Source organism: Vulpes vulpes, chromosome 10 (genome assembly GCF_048418805.1).
Source record: "Vulpes vulpes isolate BD-2025 chromosome 10, VulVul3, whole genome shotgun sequence".
Classification (NCBI taxonomy): Eukaryota; Metazoa; Chordata; class Mammalia; order Carnivora; family Canidae; genus Vulpes; species Vulpes vulpes.
In genome coordinates this window covers 71,438,973-71,456,897 of record NC_132789.1, presented here as the reverse complement: position 1 = coordinate 71,456,897, position 17,925 = coordinate 71,438,973, and the positions used below count along the sequence as shown (strand labels likewise).

The 17,925-nt window shown below is 42.3% G+C and overlaps 1 protein-coding gene across 2 annotated transcripts in view; it reads right to left on the bottom strand.

Annotated features, from left to right (window-relative positions):
* Nucleotides 1-1,937: 1,937 nt before the first annotated feature.
* MRPL42 (mitochondrial ribosomal protein L42) overlaps nt 1,938-17,925 on the bottom strand; it is a 78,778-nt gene continuing 62,790 nt past the window's right edge. The window contains exons 6-7 of one of the 2 annotated variants that reach the window (XM_072724574.1): nt 17,733-17,816; nt 1,938-6,468 (exon numbers count right to left, since the gene is read on the bottom strand). In XM_072724574.1, coding sequence (XP_072580675.1) covers nt 17,810-17,816 — 7 coding nt within the window. In that variant the 3' untranslated portion in view covers nt 1,938-6,468; nt 17,733-17,809. Of the gene's footprint in view, nt 13,057-17,732; nt 17,817-17,925 lie in introns of both variants that reach the window. The other variant, XM_072724575.1, reaches the window with a different exon arrangement.

Here is a 17,925-nt window from a genome sequence, read left to right as displayed (position 1 = left end):
CTCCAGCATTGTATGGGTGAGACTCTGTTGCAATTGGCCTATATAGTCGGAGGATCATCAGTCATATGACTTTGGTACCAGAGAAGACATTATTTCACTAGTGCAGAATAATTTTCTTTGTCTTCTTTCTTCTCCCTCATGATATCCTAATCCTCTGGCCTCCTTGTTTCTCAAACATATCAAGCCCTGCCTCAAGGCCTTTGTACTTTCCCCAATATTCTCATGGAATCACTTTGCTCAGGTCTTGGCTCAGAGAGGCTTCCCCTTTCTTACCAGTGACCATTTCTTTCTCCTGCTTTATTTTCCATCTCAGCACTTAACTATTGCCTGACATTATAATGGTTTTTGTCAATTGTTTTGTATCTCTGTCCCATTGGAACATAAGCAGGGACTGTGTGTAATCACTACTATGCCCCCAGTGCCTAAAGAAGCCCCTGGATAGTAGCTACCCAGGATAAAGTTATTGAAGGAATGAATGGATCGAATTCAAGTAAAGGAACTAAAACACTTTTAATACCTTCTTTCTGGCCTGGGTGCCTTGAGTTCTCATCTTCCCCAGTTAGATATGTTTCTTACCCTAATCTGTGGCTGAGCCTTCAGACTCTGGTCAGCTACCAAGAGGAACTTGGCTGTTTTAGAATTTCTCCTTAGTCTCTTGGAGCCTGACCTCACATCTATGGTACTTAGTAGACAGCCTGTGAGAGACTCCTCCTCTTAAGAAACATTCACGAGTACTTGTTCCAGGTCTTGTAGACAAATATAACTCAGCTCACTCTTAAGGGGGTCTCAGTTTCGGGACTCCTGGGTGGCTAAGCAGTTGAGCATTTGTCTTCAGCTCAGGGCATGATCCTGGAGTCTAGGGATTGAGTCCCACATCAAGCTCCCTGTGGGGAGCCTGCTTCTCCCTCTGCCTATGTCTCTGCTTTTCTCGCTCTCTGTTTCTCATGAATAAATAAATAAAATATATTTTTTAAAAAGTGGGAGGGTCTCAGCTTAGTGAGAGAGACACCACTGACAATTCATTCTAACAAAGGGTTAAAAGTCACGGAGAAATGCACAGACTGGTTTTGCAAACCACTAGGAAGCACCACTGCAAACCACCCTGGAAAGTCCAGAAAGGCTTCTCTAGAGAGGGGATCATGATCAAGCCCCTTCACTTCTCTGGATTCTTGTTTCCTCATGAAAAATTTGGAGCAATTATGTTTCCTTCTCATTCAGATCATCCTCTGAGCCCTTGTTCCATGACCTCCCAAAGAGCAATTGATGGTGTTATTAGACCTAAGCCTGGGCGGCTTAGGTATGTTTGACTTTCCTGAGAAATTTGCAAAGGTCAAGGCCCTGAATGATGATGTGGTAAGCAGAGCAGTCAGAAGAAATACCTGCTAGTAAATAACAAACACCACTCCTGGCTTAGTCATGGAATTCTGAGAAGCACCAGCACCCAGTGAACCAATCTGGAGATTGGCAATCACAGATGAGACTAACTTTAACCTAAGGCATGTGGCTGAGCTACAAAAGGCAAGCTCTGAATAGCACAAATAATCACCACCTCTATGAACCACAAGACAATGTCCATATACACCACACATTGAAAGGCTAGCCGATCACATATATAGTCCTTTTCTGCTAACCTAGCACATTCAAATTACGATGGTCATGCCCTGACATAACAGAAAGCAATATAATATCTTCCATTTGTCTGTATATGATGGCTTAAATCTCTCCTCATCAATATATTACAGCACACACATAATTTTATTCTTATAACACTTTGACAGTGGTAGAAAAAAATGCCAGCTTGAATGTGAATAAATTAAGTCAAAGTAGGTTATACAGTACTTGTAAACAAATTGTCCTTAGGAAAACAGTATAGGGTTTAATATGAACAAAGAAAACATTTTAAGTGCAAAAGTAGCTTGGAGGGTAAGTTGCTTTTTTTTTTTTTTTTTTTTTTTGGTAAGTTGCTTTTTAAGTAGGTCATTCAAATCATTGAAAGTGCTATTTCAACAAATATGGCTGTCATATTTTCAAAGGTTATTTATAATATTTGAACAAAAGCAAGCAATAAAGAGTTAAGGGGGAAAGTTGGTTTCCTTTGTTTTGTTTTAAAACATTCCCAATCAAGAAATTGTTATATTTCAGTATATGCCAACAATTCTAAAATAAACACAAAAGGGAAATCTTACTTCTTATAAATTTTTTTAAAAATTCGATTTAGAAATGACTCTATGAACATCACGCTGGTAGGTCCTGTCATTTTTCCTTTTGGCTTTTCCAATGCTGCCGAGAAGACTTTTTTTTTCAAGTTCTCCCTTTCTTTCCCTTCCCATTTTTAAAACAATACTTAAAAGCGGCAAATTTGTCTAACAAAATCATCAGGCCAATCCTTGTCTTTCATGAGATGGTATTTTTAGCCCAGGGTCTACCATGCCTTCTGTATTGCCACTATAGTTCCCCCTGCCACATGCTCATTATCAACCAGATAAATTATATTGTAATCTCTTGATTCCAGCTATTACATGGACAAAAATAATGATGGCATAATAAGATGGCATAGTAGATAAAGATGGGATGAATAAATAAATATCAATGATAGCAGCTGGGAAATCACAAGACAGTTGTATCATGACAACGTCTCACACAAAATGACTGCTGCAAAAGAATAAAACACCAGCTACCAAATCCAACTCAGAAGAAGTGGATAATCTGTATAGCCCTATCTCCATTTAAGAAATAGATTCAAAAAAAAAAAAAAAGATACCAGGGCAGCCCAGATGGCTCAGTGGTTTAGTGCCGCCTTCAGCCCAGGGCGTGATCCTGGAGACCCAGGATCGAGTCCCACATCGGGCTCCCTGCATGGGGCCTGCTTCTCCCTCTGCCTATGTCTCTGCCTCTCTCTCTCTCTGTGTCTCTCATGAGTAAATAAAAATCTTAAAAAAAAAAAAGAAAGAAATAGATTCCAGATTCAGAAAGCTTAACTTGTGAATTTTACCAAACACTTAAGAGATAACACCTATTCTTCATAAACTTGTCCTCAAAAATAGAAGTGGGAACATTTCACGACTCATTCCAGGAGGCCAACATCTTTCTAGATACCAAGACTGATAAGACAGAAGAGAAAACTATAGACCCACATCTCTCAAAAGCATAATAACAAAATATTAACAAATTGAATCCAGAAAACATAAAGGAGGTAATCTATGGATGATCCATTTGGATATATTCCAGGAAGGTGAAGTTGGTTCAGTATTCAAAATCAGTCAGGAATTCACAATCTCAACAGACCAAAATAGTAAAATCCTATCATTATCTCAAAATATGTAAAAAAAAAATCATTTACAAAATTCAACATCCATCCATCATAAAACAAATTTCAGCAAACTAGGAATAGAAGGAAACTTCCTCAATCTGATAAACCTATCTACAAAAAAAACCCCCAACTGACATCATTTATAATGGTGAAAGATTAAATGTTTTCCCCCTAAGATTGGGAACAAAGCAAGAACGTTTATTTTTACAATTCATTTTCACCATTGTGATGGAGATCCCAGCCTGTGCATTAAGACAAGAAAACAAATAAAAGTATATAGATTGTAAAGGAAAAAGTAAAAATGTCTTCAATTGCAAACAGCATAACCATCTACATAGAAAATGCTAAGGAATCAAAAATACAAATAGTTACTATAATAAATATGTGGGTTTAGCTAGGTTTCAAGATATAAGATCAGTACAAAAAATAAGTTGTTTTTCTATTTACTAGCAACAAACTACTGGAAATTGAAAATGTTAGAAATATCATCTATGATAGGTTCAAAAGCATGGAATGGTTAGAGATAAATGTAATCAAATATGTGCAACACCTACCTGTACATGCACATTAAATTTTTAATGCTGAGAAAAATTAAGGAAAATTAAATAAATTAAGAGAGAGATCATGCTCATGGATGGGAAGGGTCAATATTGTGAAGATATCATTCTCCCTAAATCAATATATAGATACAACATAATCCTAAAGCAAACCTCAACAGCCTTTTTTATTATGTTGTAGAAATCAACAAACTGATTCTAAAATGTATTTGGAATTGCAAAGGACCTAGAAATCATTTTTGAAAAAAAATAACAAAGGTGGAAGATTCACTCTATCTGATTTGAAGATTTATTCTAAAGCTATAGTAATCAAGACAGAGTAGTACTGGTCTTAAGATGGACAATACAGGGGCACCTGGGTGGCTCAGAGGTTGAGCATCTGCCTCCAGCTCAGAGCATGATCCTGGGGTCCTGGGATGGAGTCCCACATCAGGCTCCCCCAGGGAGCCTGCTTTTCCCTCTGCCTGTGTCTCTGCCTCTCTCTCTGTGTCTCTCATGAATAAATAAATACAATCTTTAAAAAATATAAAGGTGGACATACAGATCAGGGGAATAGACTAGAGAGTCCAGAAAGAGATCTACTGAAGTATAGTCAAATGATTTTGAATGAAACTGCCCAGGTAATTCAATGAAGAAAGGATAGTTTTTTGACAAATGGTGCTGGAACAATTAGACATCCACACACCAAAAAAGTGAACCTTAACCCTTACTTCACACCATACACAAACATTAATTTTAAATGAGTCGTAGACTTAAATGTAAGAGACAAAACTATAAAACTTCTGACAAAATATAGGAAAAAAATCTTGTTACCTTGGGTCAGGCAAAGGTTTCTTAGATAGGACACAAATATCATAAACAGTGAGAAAAAATTGATGCATTGGATTTCATCAAAATGAAAAATTTCTCCTCTTCAAAAGATAATGTGAATATATCTCAATAAAACTGTTTTAAAAAAGATAATGTTAAAAAAATTTTTTTAAACCACAGACTTGGAAAATTATCAGAAAATTTTATATCTGATAATAGGTATTCTAGATCCAAGAATACTCCTAAAGAACCTTTACAACTCAATGAGAAAAATATAAAAATCCTACTAAAAAGTGATCAAAATATCTAAACAGACACTTTCATCCCAGAATATGTATAAGTGACAAATTCATTAAGCATTCAAGTTATTCAATTTAGAATAATTTCAATTCAATTCGAGTTAATTCAATTCAATAAGAATTCAATTCAATTCATTAAAAATTCAAGTTATGAATTTAGAGAACTCTAAACTAAAACATGATAAAATACCATTGCACACCCACTAGAATGTCTAAAATTTAAAAGATTGACATTACCAAACATTGGCAGGCATATGAAGCAACTGAAACTCTCAGATTGCTGGTGAGAACAGAAAATGGTAAACCCACTTTAAAACAACTTAGTGGTTTCTTATAAAATCAAACATACACTTGTTATGTTTAATAGCAATACCACCCCCAGGTATTTATGCAAGAGAAATGATTTTGTATGACCACACAAAGGTCTATACATGAATATTTATAACAATCTTAGTCATAATAGCTAAAGACTGGAAACAGCCCAAATGTTCAGCAATAGATAAATAGATTTAAAAAATCACAGTACAACCAGACCATAGGATAATGCTCAGTAATTAAAAAAATAAAGAAAAAAGCAAACTGCTGACACGTGCAACAATATGAATTAGTCTCAAGAGCAATATGTTAAGTATGAGAAGCCAGGCACAAAAGGCCACATATTCTAGGATTCCATTTACATGACTTTCTGGAAAACAGATCAAATCTTGTCAGGAAATGGGAGTGGGTGAGCAGACCACACGAGAGCATGAGGAGACTTTTGGAGTTGGTAGAAAGATTTTATATCTTGATTAAGGCAGTAATTATGTGACTGTATACAATTGACAAAATTTGTTGAACAATACAATCTAAAGGAGTAAATTTTATTTTATGTAAACTATTCCCCCAAAAAAACATGAGTCTTAAAAAGGTAAAACTGAGGGGTACCTGGTGGCTCAGTCAGTTAAGAGTCCACCTTCGGCTCAGGTCATGATCCCAGGGCTCTGGGCTCAAGCCCCTCACCGGGCTCCCTGCTCAGTGGGGAACCTGCTTCTCCCTTTCCCCTGCTTGTGCGTGCATGTACTCTCTCTCTCATCAATAAATAAAATCTTAAAAAAGAAAGATATGAAAAATGACAACTTGGAGAGGAACAAAAAAAGGAGGAAACACTAAAAATCTTACATTATGGGATCCCTGGGTGGCGCAGCGGTTTAGCGCCTGCCTTTGACCCAGGGCGCGATCCTGGAGACCCGGGATCGAATCCCACGTCGGGCTCCCAGTGCATGGAGCCTGCTTCTCCCTCTGCCTATGTCTCTGCTCTCTCTCTCTCTCTCTCTCTCTCTCTCTCTCTGTGACTATCATAAATAAAAAATCAAAATAAATAAAAAATCAAAATAAATAAAAAATAAAAATCTTACATTATTCAGTCTAAGAAGTCACTGTACCTGGAAAATTCCATCACTGAATAACCTTCCTTCCCTCTAACCCACATTTTGGCACTGGTACAGGGCTCACCCTAGAAAGACAAATAAGAAAGTTAAGGATTTTTTTTTTTTTTAAATCTCTACAACTTAAAGGTCTAGACACACACACACACACACACACACCCATCCCAACCACCACCTTAATTCAGGTGATTCAAGAAAGAGAATAGTTCAGGGTTAGTGAAATTACAGGTGAGAAAAGATAATGACTTACCTTTAGTACAAAAACAGGTTGAAAAATATCACTCTTACTAGATCTTAAATGCTATCACGGCAAAAAAGAACATGGGACAGGGGTGATAATCATGTTGCAATATATAAATGTATCAAATCAACACGTTTCTACCCTAAACTTAGACATTATATGTCAATTATATCTCAATTTTTAAAAATAAAAATAAACAAATAAAAAACAAAACTAGCACTCTCGCGTTCTCCCAGAGAGGCTGAAGTCGTTTACGAATGTTAATGTTAGCCCCTGATAGTTCTGCAAGTGGGCAGAGTGCAGGTAGAGCAAGATTCTGTAGAGACTGAATCGTTTTGACCCAGGGGGAGAAGTGCCTGGATTTACGTGTTGCAGAGATCACTCTGGTGGTCGTGGTAGGGAAGCTGAATTTGATCAGGGTAAACCGATTTCAACTGGTTGTTGAAATCATCCCTCAACATGTGATCAAGTCCCTCACTTGGGGCAATTAGAGGTCTCAGTATTAGGGGCAGCAACCCAGTAAGCCTTGGACATTGGCTGAATGTGAAGGGCAGAGAAAGTGGCTTTGGGGATCACAGTAAAGTTTCTGACTTGGTGGGGGATGTTACACCACCAGAACCTGGGAAGCCAGGCCAAAGGGCACGCTTGGAAAGAGGAAGTGCTCCCATGTGATGCTTGTCCCTGGTGATCTGGGTGTTTCACCTTGACTTTTCCCATTGGTTTTTCCTCCCCTGCCACAGGCAGCATTGGGGGCCCTTCCTTTCTACTCTCACATGATATTAAATAATCCAAAAAAAGAGAGTATCTGTTTCATGTTCATCTTTCCTGCCTCAGTAGAAGCCACTCAAGGGCAAGACCTGTGTCTTCTCCATTTTTGATCAAGTCCAAACTCCTTCTGTCAGCTTACCAGGTGTATATGACCTTGTTCCTATGTCCCGCCTTCTCCACTAAGCCTTCCCTTTCTCACCTGCCAATTCTATGACTGTACATTGCTAGGGCCTTTTCTCACCTTTAATTTCACTGACCTCTTAATCATACTTCAGGTCTCAGCTAAGCCATATTTCCCTTGGGGAAGGTTCCAGAACCACCCAAGTCTGGGGACGCCTCCTGAATGTTCCCACAGCATCTCTACTTCTGGGTACATTAACACCCACCACTTCATTATAATTACTTGTATTCCCCACTAGCCTTAAATTCCATAAACCAAAGACCACATTTTGTCTGAGTAGCAATATCACTAACAGCAGTAATAAAAATACAGGCTAATGTTTATTAGAAGTATGCCTGTTAGATAGAGAGTACCTAAGTGTTTTGATATATTAACTCTTTAAAAAAAATTAAGAGATTTTATTTTTAACCAATCTCTATACCGAGCATGGGGCTCAAACCCACAAGCCTGAGATCAAGAGTTGCACGCTCCCTGATATCGTAGCTCATTTAGACTTCACAATTGTAGGTAGAGCTTATTACTCAAGGAAGGCCCTATTATTATCATATTTCACAGATTAGAAAGCTAAAATCCAGAGAGCCAAGTGACTTGCTTGAAGTCAACGTTCTAAGAGTGCTAATAAACAACAGCTATTCAGCATGCTGCCCAGCAAAGAAAAGATGTTCCATAAATGTTTGCAGAATTGATTTGAGGTGAGGAGGTTGTACTTGAGCTGGCAGCTCCTATCTGGCAGGGAAGAGAGGGCAGGGCAGGCAAACTCAGAAACATCGTGTACCCACACCAGGCTAACGTGCAGGGACACGATGGTCAAAACACTCTCCAGCAAAGCTGCTCTAAGGCCTGAAGAAGGGGCTCCTGCCTCTCAGGACAGCTCCAGAAAGATTTTGATTTATTATTCATTTTATTTCTAGGAGCCATACTCTAGACACAACCCTGGAATCCTCCTTACTGATTTATCTCACCCTGAGATGACCTATGGCCTGGGAACCCTCCCACCCCCTCACCTCCCAAAATTATTCCACACCCTACCTCACCCCTTCTTCTAGTGGCTCTTTCTTGTGTGCATGGTATATGATTTTCCTGGATAGCTACTGAGGTGAGGACACACCACGGTGAACAACAGGGGTGCCCCCGATGAGGTGGTTCACTCTGGGAGTATCTTTTGTGACACCCCCATGCTGCGGTCTTGTGCTTCTGGAAGTTGTAATCTGGTCTAGATTAAAGAAAGTGGCACGTTTCCATTCCCTCCTGAAGGAATAGGACAGAGTGGCAGTGAGAATTGGATCTCCATCCCCAGGGCTTATTTGTCCTACTCTGAATAAATAACTCCTGGATTCCAAACCCCACTCACTTGCTGAGTGACCATTAGCAAGTTACTTAACTCTCGGATCTCAGTGTCCTGAAGTAGAGATAATCCTCCCTCATAAGAATGTGGTGAGAGGTAAGTAAGACGGTGCCTATGAAGATTATTTCTTCATAAATTGTAAAGCTTGGGCCAAAAAGTCACAGCACCTGACACATAGTAAGTGCTCAAGGTTTTGTTTTTCTATGAAGGATGATAGTCTCACCTCCTATACCAGGACTTCATTTTATTTTATTTTTTAAATTTTATTTATTTTTTATTTTTGTTGGAGTTCGATCAGGACTTCATTTTAAACCTCATTTTTTGGGGGACGCCTGGGTTGGCTCAGCAGTTTGGTGCCTGCCTTCAGCCTAGGGTGTGATCCTGGAGACTCGGGATCCAGTCGGGTTCTCTGCATGAAGCCTGCTTCTGTCTCTCTGCCCGTGTCTCTGGCTCTCTCTCTGTATCTCTCATTAATAAATAAAATCTTTTTTTAAAAAAAACCCTCATTTTTGGCTTAATTTTTAATTCTAGGAGCCCTCCAGATGTTCTCCCTTGGATCTTCCTCGGTGTTGAGATACCCATCACGTCAACTCTGCCCTAAACATTTTGCATTGCATCACTGTGATGGTTGGATCGTATAGGTCGACTTGACCGGGCAGAGAAACACCCAGATACCTGATAAAACATTCTTTCTTGGTGGGCCTGTGAGAGTGTTTCCCAAAGAGATCAGTGTGGGTAGACCTAGTGAAGAAGATCACCCTCTGCCTCTCATGTGGGTGGGCATTGTGGAATCTGTTGAGCGCCCAAACAGAACAAAAAGGCGGAGGAAAGGAGAATTTGCTCTCTGCCTCAGCTGGAAAGTCCACCTTCTCCTGGGACTCAGAACCATCTCGTATCCCAACCCCCTTCCTCGGGCCTTTGGACTTGGACTGAATTACCCCAGTGGCTTTCCTGGTCTCCAGGTTACAGACAGCAGAGTGTGAGGCTTCTCAGCCTCCATACCCATCTGAGCAGACTTACACATCTATCTTCTAGTGCTACTGTTTCTCTGGAGAACCCTAATACACTCATCTTATGTCTTACTGGAATCTTGAGGCAGGAGCATCCTGGATGATTGTTCCATGGAACCTCTTTTATTTTGGAGGGAAGAACTACCATTTGAATGACAGCCACCTATTGATTTCAGGGGATAAGCTCACATCCCATGGGAACTTCCACCAACACTTTCCTCTCTTCCTTGGAATGCAACTTTATAATTGGTACTATTGCGTTCTGTCCAGATTCCCTTTGCCCCACTGGCAGGCCTAGCTGCAAGGATTGGACACTCTGGGCTTACAACTGTACCCTTCCCTGCACACTTGCCCTTGACCTACAGGAGCCTCCTTGCCCAGGAATATCTGGGAGGTTATTCTACGCTCCCCTGGTCCCTTACTGCAAGCTGGAACAACTTTGTCATACTGTGTGGTGTTTTGTGACTCCACTCCTGACACCAAATACGTGGCTTTTGCCTAACACCAGCCAATCCTCCAACACCAACTGGGTGTCCCATGATTCAATTCAATCCTAATACTATATCTATACCTGGGGTTAGTTAACATGAGATCCTATAAGTGAAAGAGCTCAGTCCTACAAGATTGCCCCCACTCCAGATGCCAGCTGCAAGTGGGGCCCCCAAGTGGCAGGCACTTCTGCCTAACTGACTACAAATTTGGGGGCTCCCATGATGTCCCCCACCAGGGTCCGATAATTTATTAGGACAACTCCCAGAGCTTCAGAAAGTGCTCCACTTACTATTACAGTTTATTGTAGAGGATGCAAATGAACAGCCAGATGGTGAGGTACACAGGGTGAGATCTGAAAGGCTCCCTAGAGCAGGAGCTTCTCAGGTTAAGGGTAGGTAGATGTGTTCACCAGCCCAGAAGCTCCTCAAACCCCATGGTTCAGGGGTTCTGCGGAGGTTTTGTTCCATAGGCATCATTGAGTCAATCGTTGGCCATTGGTGCCTGACCTCCATCCCTTGCCCCTGTGCCCTCCCCAGAGGTGGGGGAGCAGGGTGGAAAGTTCTAACCCTCTACCCGTGTGACTGCCTTTTCTGCAGACCAGCTCCCATCCTGAAGCCTGCTAGCCCCACCCCCTGGCCCCCCAGGACTCATCTCATCTGCAAATAAAAACAAAAGATAATCATTTCTAAGGGTTTGAGGAGCTCTGTGCCAGACACATATTCTTTATCATATCAGAGGCAGCAGCAAGCATCCTTCTGAGATCCTGGTGGGATCGGGCTGAGGCTGTACCCACCTCTTTGCCCAGCTTCTCCCCTGCCCGGCCCCATTTCACTCACATCTTCAACAGTTTTGCTCCCAAAACTCTTTGTCAATAAAGCAGTCACACAAAAGCCCTGCACTTAGTGCTGCTTCCGCAGACTCCAATCTAAAGCACACCTGCAGCTTTCAGCTCCTCACAGGTATTCCCGTGTCTTTTATGTGAATTTTGGCCGGGCCTTCCTTGGGATTAAATCCCGATCTAATTTATCTTTGCCTTCCTGTGCCACTTGTGCCACTCCCGACACGATTGTCGGGAAATTTTGTGTATTTCCTAGTTTGGGCTCATTCACATGGCTGGACAGAACTGTTAAGTTACCGACTGTTTTCTCTAATTGCCGTTCTGCACGCCCACCCCCAAAACCTGGCACACGAGTGGTTTGATTCTCCCCGGGAAGACGGAGGATTCGAGAAAGAGGGCAGAGGATTTCGAGAAACGGCTGGAGAACAGGCCCCTGTGGAAATACCTCCAGGCCAGTTCCGCCCAGTGCCAGACACAGAAAAGGCGGCTCCCTGCCTCGAGTATTTTTGTTCTTTCCAACTTCCCTGCCCGATCAAGTTAAATAGTCCCTAAAAGCAAATAAATGTGGCAAAGATAAAACAAATATTTTTTTCCAATTGGATTGGTTCATTCCAATGGGTTCAGAGGAGAGAGAACCAGAATGTTTTGATTAAATCAGATGTTGCCATGAAATGATTTGCTTGTTTACCACCAAGCTGTCTTATGTCTTGTCATTATCTACCAAAATGGGAATTCTTGGTATTATTGAGTGGCTAGCCTTGAAGGGGACAATGACAAGGTTCTTCAACCTAATGTTGTTATAAACATTGTTGTTAGGATGTTACAAAGTGTAAAAAGCACGGAATCAGAGGCGACAGGCAAGTACAACCTGGGCTCTCTGTATCCCGTTGACAAGCCGGTGTGTTTCTGACAGCTAAGTTGTCCATGTTCTTTCCTTTTTATATATCGTACGTGCATCTCGCCCAGGCACTACCATGAGGTAACCTCCTGGCAGAGGAGGGGGGTAATGCTTGGGTGATTCTCAGGGTGTGGAGACCACAGTTCCTCCTGACCTAAAAGGTCTTCAAGGTCCTGACTTGGGGCCATTGACTTGATGGTGGTGGTTGTTTAGTTATTAATCACCCAGAGTGATGGTGACCCTGTGCGACGGCTAACGGTGGTGATGACAGATAACATTTATTGGATCTGTCAGGCCTTGTTCTAGGACTTTACTGATTAATGCCCCCATCACAACTCTATGAGGGAGGGAACTCTAATATCATTATATGGCACTCGCTTTGGCGGCACCTACATAATATCATCATTTTACACATGAAAAAACTGGGCCTGATAGATGTTAAGTGACTTGCCTAAGCATAGAGGTTCTAAGTGACAGAGCCAACCTTGACCTCACACGTTGTGGCTCTAAACCCAAGGGTGAGAGATCACCACATACCATCAAGTAGTGTTAGTCGTACCAGCAACCAATAACATTTGAGTGTTAATCATATGCCAGCCATGATGCTACTAGTTATATGTATCAGCATCAATCTTCATAAAGCCTCGATCAGATAGATATTTATCATCCTCTTTTTACTGAGACACAGAGAGGTTAAGTAACTTGCCTGAGGTCACCAGCCAGTCAGTGAAGGAACAGGCTTCAAGTCCATGTAAGACGCCTTTGGAGGTAACACTCTTAGGCTTTTCTGCTCTTGTTTATGGTTACCATGAGCTTTGGTTTTGTGGAACAGGTGCAGGCTGCTATCGGCAACACTTTGTAAAGTCCTGTCTGTTCTGCTCCCCTGGGAAGACACCGAGAGAGCCACAGAACAAGACCAGAGACTCAGGCTGAGGTACACATCTGTTCTGGTTGTTTGCCAGCCCAGCATTTCCACCTCATCTTGGTAAGAGCAGTCTAGTTTCCTGTTGGGGAATGTATTCATTTTCTGTTGTTGCTGTAACAAATGACCATTAACTTGGTGGCTTAAAACAACACAAATTTATTATCTTGCCATTCGGGAGGTCAGCTGTCCAAAATAGATCTCACCAAACTAAAGTCAAGGTGTCAGTAGGGCTGAATTTCTCTGGGAAGCCCTCAGGGACAATCTATCCCTTTGCCTTTTCCAGTTTCTAGAGATGCCTGCATTCCTAGGCCTCTGGTTGTGCTCCTCCATCTTCAAAGCCAGCAACATCAGGTCGCATCCTTTCTGTGCTACCACCTGTCTGGTTGCCCCTCTTCTGCCACCTTCTTCCACTTACGACCCTGTTGATTGTATTGGGTTTACCTGCGTAATCTCCTTAGTTTAAGGAGCTGACTGGTTACCTTAATTCCTCCGTGCCACGTAACCTAGTCTTAGTTTCTCAGGGTTAGGGGATCGACCCCCTCTGGGGTGGTACCTCCCACAGGAAACCTCTTCTTTTCACTCTTGGATCATATATCTTGAGTTAGTCCAACCCAACAACCCTGACTCAAAGGATGGGTTTGGGACTTTACCGGGATTCTTGGAAAAGAGGGGGCCTCCTTACCACCCCCTCAAATTGTGGATCATAGCTCCTCTGCTCCAAAGGTGGCTCAGCAGTGGGGCCTCTGCCCTTTCTGTACTGGCTGTTAGGTATTGACAATCCTCCCTGCTGCTGGGGCTCACGAGCCAGTAGCTGCTGTGCCCACCTTCACCAAAACCTGGGACGAGTGTTACTAAAATAATGAGGCCTCTTCCTCTTGCAGCATCTTCAGGAAGCTACTATATGGTACTTAATGTCTAAAAAACAAAGACAACTAGCATAAGGTCCCTTTAATGCTATCCAGCTTAGCACCGTTTAGTACTTTGTTTAGTACTTGCTGGCTTGATTTGAGCATCAGGATTGAACACCAGTGTTCAGCATTTGGACTCCTCTTTAGCCTGTTCTTTGTCATTCTCAGCATCCTGAAAGTTTTTTAAAATGCAGTAAAATATCTGTTTGCTAGGATCCACTTGGAGGACATGTTACTAGTTGGGCTTCTGCTATGTGGACACCATGTAACAAATGACTCCAAATTCTCTGTGGCATATCAGACGAATTTCTTTTTCTTCCTACCAGGGCCATAGGGCTGCTGGGATAGCTCTGCTTTGGGCCACAGATTGGGATCAGGTCCACTCCACATTTCTTTCATTTTCCTTGGACCAGAAGGTACCCAGGACAGTTCTTCCCATGGTGGAGGACAGGACAACAGGGGCCAAGCCAAACTACAGGAACACATTTAAAGTCTCTGCTTATCTCATGTCCACTAATATATTCCACTGGCCAAAACAAGTTATATGCCAAGTCCACCATCAGTGCATGGGTAAATATACTCTGCTCTCTCCAGTGAGGGGTGGGGGGGCACTATTGAGCAACATGGCAAAGACTGGATCCTATCACTGACACCCTCCATTTTGATATTTCCCTCTTCTTTTGTGAAAAAAAGAGAAAACTGCATGAAGTGGTTATTTCAAGGATTTCTGCAAAAATTTTCTGAAAGCTATTTCCAGAAGTTCTCAGGATTACTAAGATTTCATTTCATCTCCTGCCTGTAGGTGTGACTTCATGGACCTCATGCAGGAGCACAGGGCCCCACATTCAGAAGGACCCCATACTTGGTTTAATGCCCTGCTGTCACGGTCTCCAAGTTTTTAATACTTTTTGAACAAGGAGCTCTAAATTTTCATTTTGCACTTGTTCCCACAAATTATGTATCCAGTCCTGTCTATTCATGCTAAATGTACGGGCCCAGAAAGTGAGGATTAATACTCAGAATGCCGATCCTTAGACCTAGAGATGCCAAAATGATCCCAAATCCAATTCTAATAACCATGTTCCTTCATTCATTCAACGATGTTTACTGGGTGCTGTCATAGTTCTAGATTTGGAAGATAAAACCCTAAACTAAACCAGCTCTGCCCTCATTTATTTACACTGTGCCATACTTCCTGTTATCTGCCCACTGGACAGATGACTTTCATGTGCGGCTATTAAGGCAAAATCTGACGCAGACACATGTAACAGAGTGTGCCATAGATAACGTGGGGTGGGGGTCACACACAAATCCCCACAGTCAGCAGAAGCTCCATGCGACCCAATCTCTCCCTTCCAAGGAAACAAATCAAAATGCAAGAGTAAGAGTGATAATATCAGAGAGCTCATCTTAAACCCACTCTGGATTGTAAAGATAACAAATCTTTCACAACGTGGCTGCTTTAGATATTGTTCTAGTCCCTAAGTGGCAAAAAGACAGATTCATTTTAGAAAGGTTTTCAACCATAAAGACTGAAGTCAAAGAGCAAACCAAGTTTCTCGTTAACATTTCCCAGGGGCTCTGCAAATATCGTGAGAAATGCCACTTCGTGACAGCTTCAGCCAAACACCAGCCCCATCCTTCAAGCAAGCTGCTTACTCTGGTGTTGCTCAGAGGAGTGGAAAGATGTCAGATTGCTGATCTGCTTGAAAGATCAGAACAGGTGTATTTCATGCTCAAGCATCAGGGATCCTGCCCCAGAAAAGAATCATTCTCTCACTGGCTTGCTTTACAAAAATTCATGCCCTTGGGCCCAAAACTCCTACTCCCCCTCACCCTAAACTAGACTCTGCTTCCAAGCAAGCCCAGCTGGAGCGAGCATGTTAACCACATGCACATAGGCCTTCCTGAGACAGATGGCCAGTAGCTCTGTCAGACTGTGTTCTCCCGGGCTCCTGAGACCAACATTCTCAAACGTTAAACTGCACCAGGATCACCCAGGGGGCTTGTTAAACACAGACTTTGGGGTTCCACCCTAGAGTTTTTGATTCAGTAGGTCTTGCATGGGTCCTCAGATTTTGCTTTTCTTTTTTTCTTTTTTTTTTAAGATTTTATTTATTTATTAATGGCAGACAGAGAGAGAGGCAGAGACACAGGCAGAGGGAGAAGCAGGCTCCATGTAGGGAGCCCGACACGGGACTCGATCCCAGGTCTCTAGGATCACACTGAAAGCTGAAGGCGACACTAAACCGCTGAGCCACCAGGGCTGCCCAGATTTTGCTTTTCTAGAAAGTTCCCAGATGCCTGATGCTGCTGGTCTAGGTACCCGCCTTTAAGAAGTACTGCTTTTAGGGCCTTGCCTCTGGTCCTCTGTCTGTGCAACACTGTCCTTGGAGCTGAGTATGTTCCCAAACAGACCTTAATTAATTCTCTGGCTTCTGACCAGTCCTGCTTTGACTTTCCTCAATTCCAATCCATTCCTCAACTCCATGTGCTAGTCCCTGTGCCCCACATTCTACTGAAAGTGTTTTTTTTTTTTTAAGATTTTATTTATTTATTCATGAGAGACACACACAGAGAGAGAGAGAGAGAGAGAGAGAGAGAGAGAGAGAGGCAGAGACACAGGCAGAGGGAGAAGCAGGCTCTATGCAGGGAGCCCGATGTGGGACTCGATCCCGGGTCTCACACCCCTAACGCAATGCAAAACCACTGCACCACCGGGGCTGCCCCACTGAAAGTGTTCTTGCTGACATTATAAATGATACACCTGCTACCAAATTTCAGAGACAGGGGACATCACACTTGGGTGTCGCACCAGCTGCATCACAACTCAGCATGTCCAAATTGAACTCAGCGTCTTCTTCCCCACAATGTTCGACTGGTGTCTAAGCCTGCTCAGCTGCACATGATAACACACCATTGAGCTTCTTTGCAGCAGCTGCCCCTCCCAATTAGCACAGTGCAGGTGTGATTTCCAAGCCCAAACCTCCTGACACCCTGATTTGGGACTTCTGGCCTCCAGAACCAGGAGAAAATAAATTTCTGTTGTTTTATTTTTTTAATTTTATTTATTTATTCATGAGAGAGAGAAAGAGAGAGAGAGGCAGAGACACAGGCAGAGGGAGAGGCAAGCTCCATGCAGGGAGCCCGATGTAGGATTTGATCCCAGGACTCGATCCCGGGACTCCAGGGACATGCCCTGGGCAGAAGGCAGGCACTAAACCACTGAGCCACCCAGGGATCCCCAATTTCTGTTGTTTTAAGCACTCCCCACCCCCACACCACCACAGCTGGTGGTAATTTGTTATAGCAGCCATTGGAAACTAATACATCCTGCTTCCATTCTAACAGGGGCGATGGTGATGGAGGGGCTACCCCACTTTGGAGATTTGACCTAAGACATAGAAAGGAGGAAATTTCTAAGCTTTCTCAGGGTGGGTGTGGTGCTTGAAAAATAATCTAGGCACCAGCCTCTCCAAAATGAAGACAGTCACCATTTTGGCACAGATACTTATCCATTAACATAGGACTATCTATCTCTTACACCAGTCCTATTTAGTACCCTGAAGTATTAGGGCATTCTGTAACTGGTAGGAGACAGGCTTTCTTTGTAGAATAAATCATGAAAAAAGTTCTACTTTCATTGACCATCTCCTCTCCCAGAATGTTTAAAATTAATTTTCTTTGTAATTTCTGATAGTAAGTACTGATAGCAAATTTCCTTACCAGCTTTTGTAATCCCAGAGCCGTCACAGAACTTCCATTGCTGTAGGCAATTGTTCTTTTACACGGCTGTGATGACGTCAGCGACTACGAGGGGGAAAAAGAAACAACAGGAAATTCAGTTGTTAACTGATAGATGAAGGAGGAACTGGTTTTTAAATAACTTCCCTTAACTAAGCAGCATTCTCAGTTACTT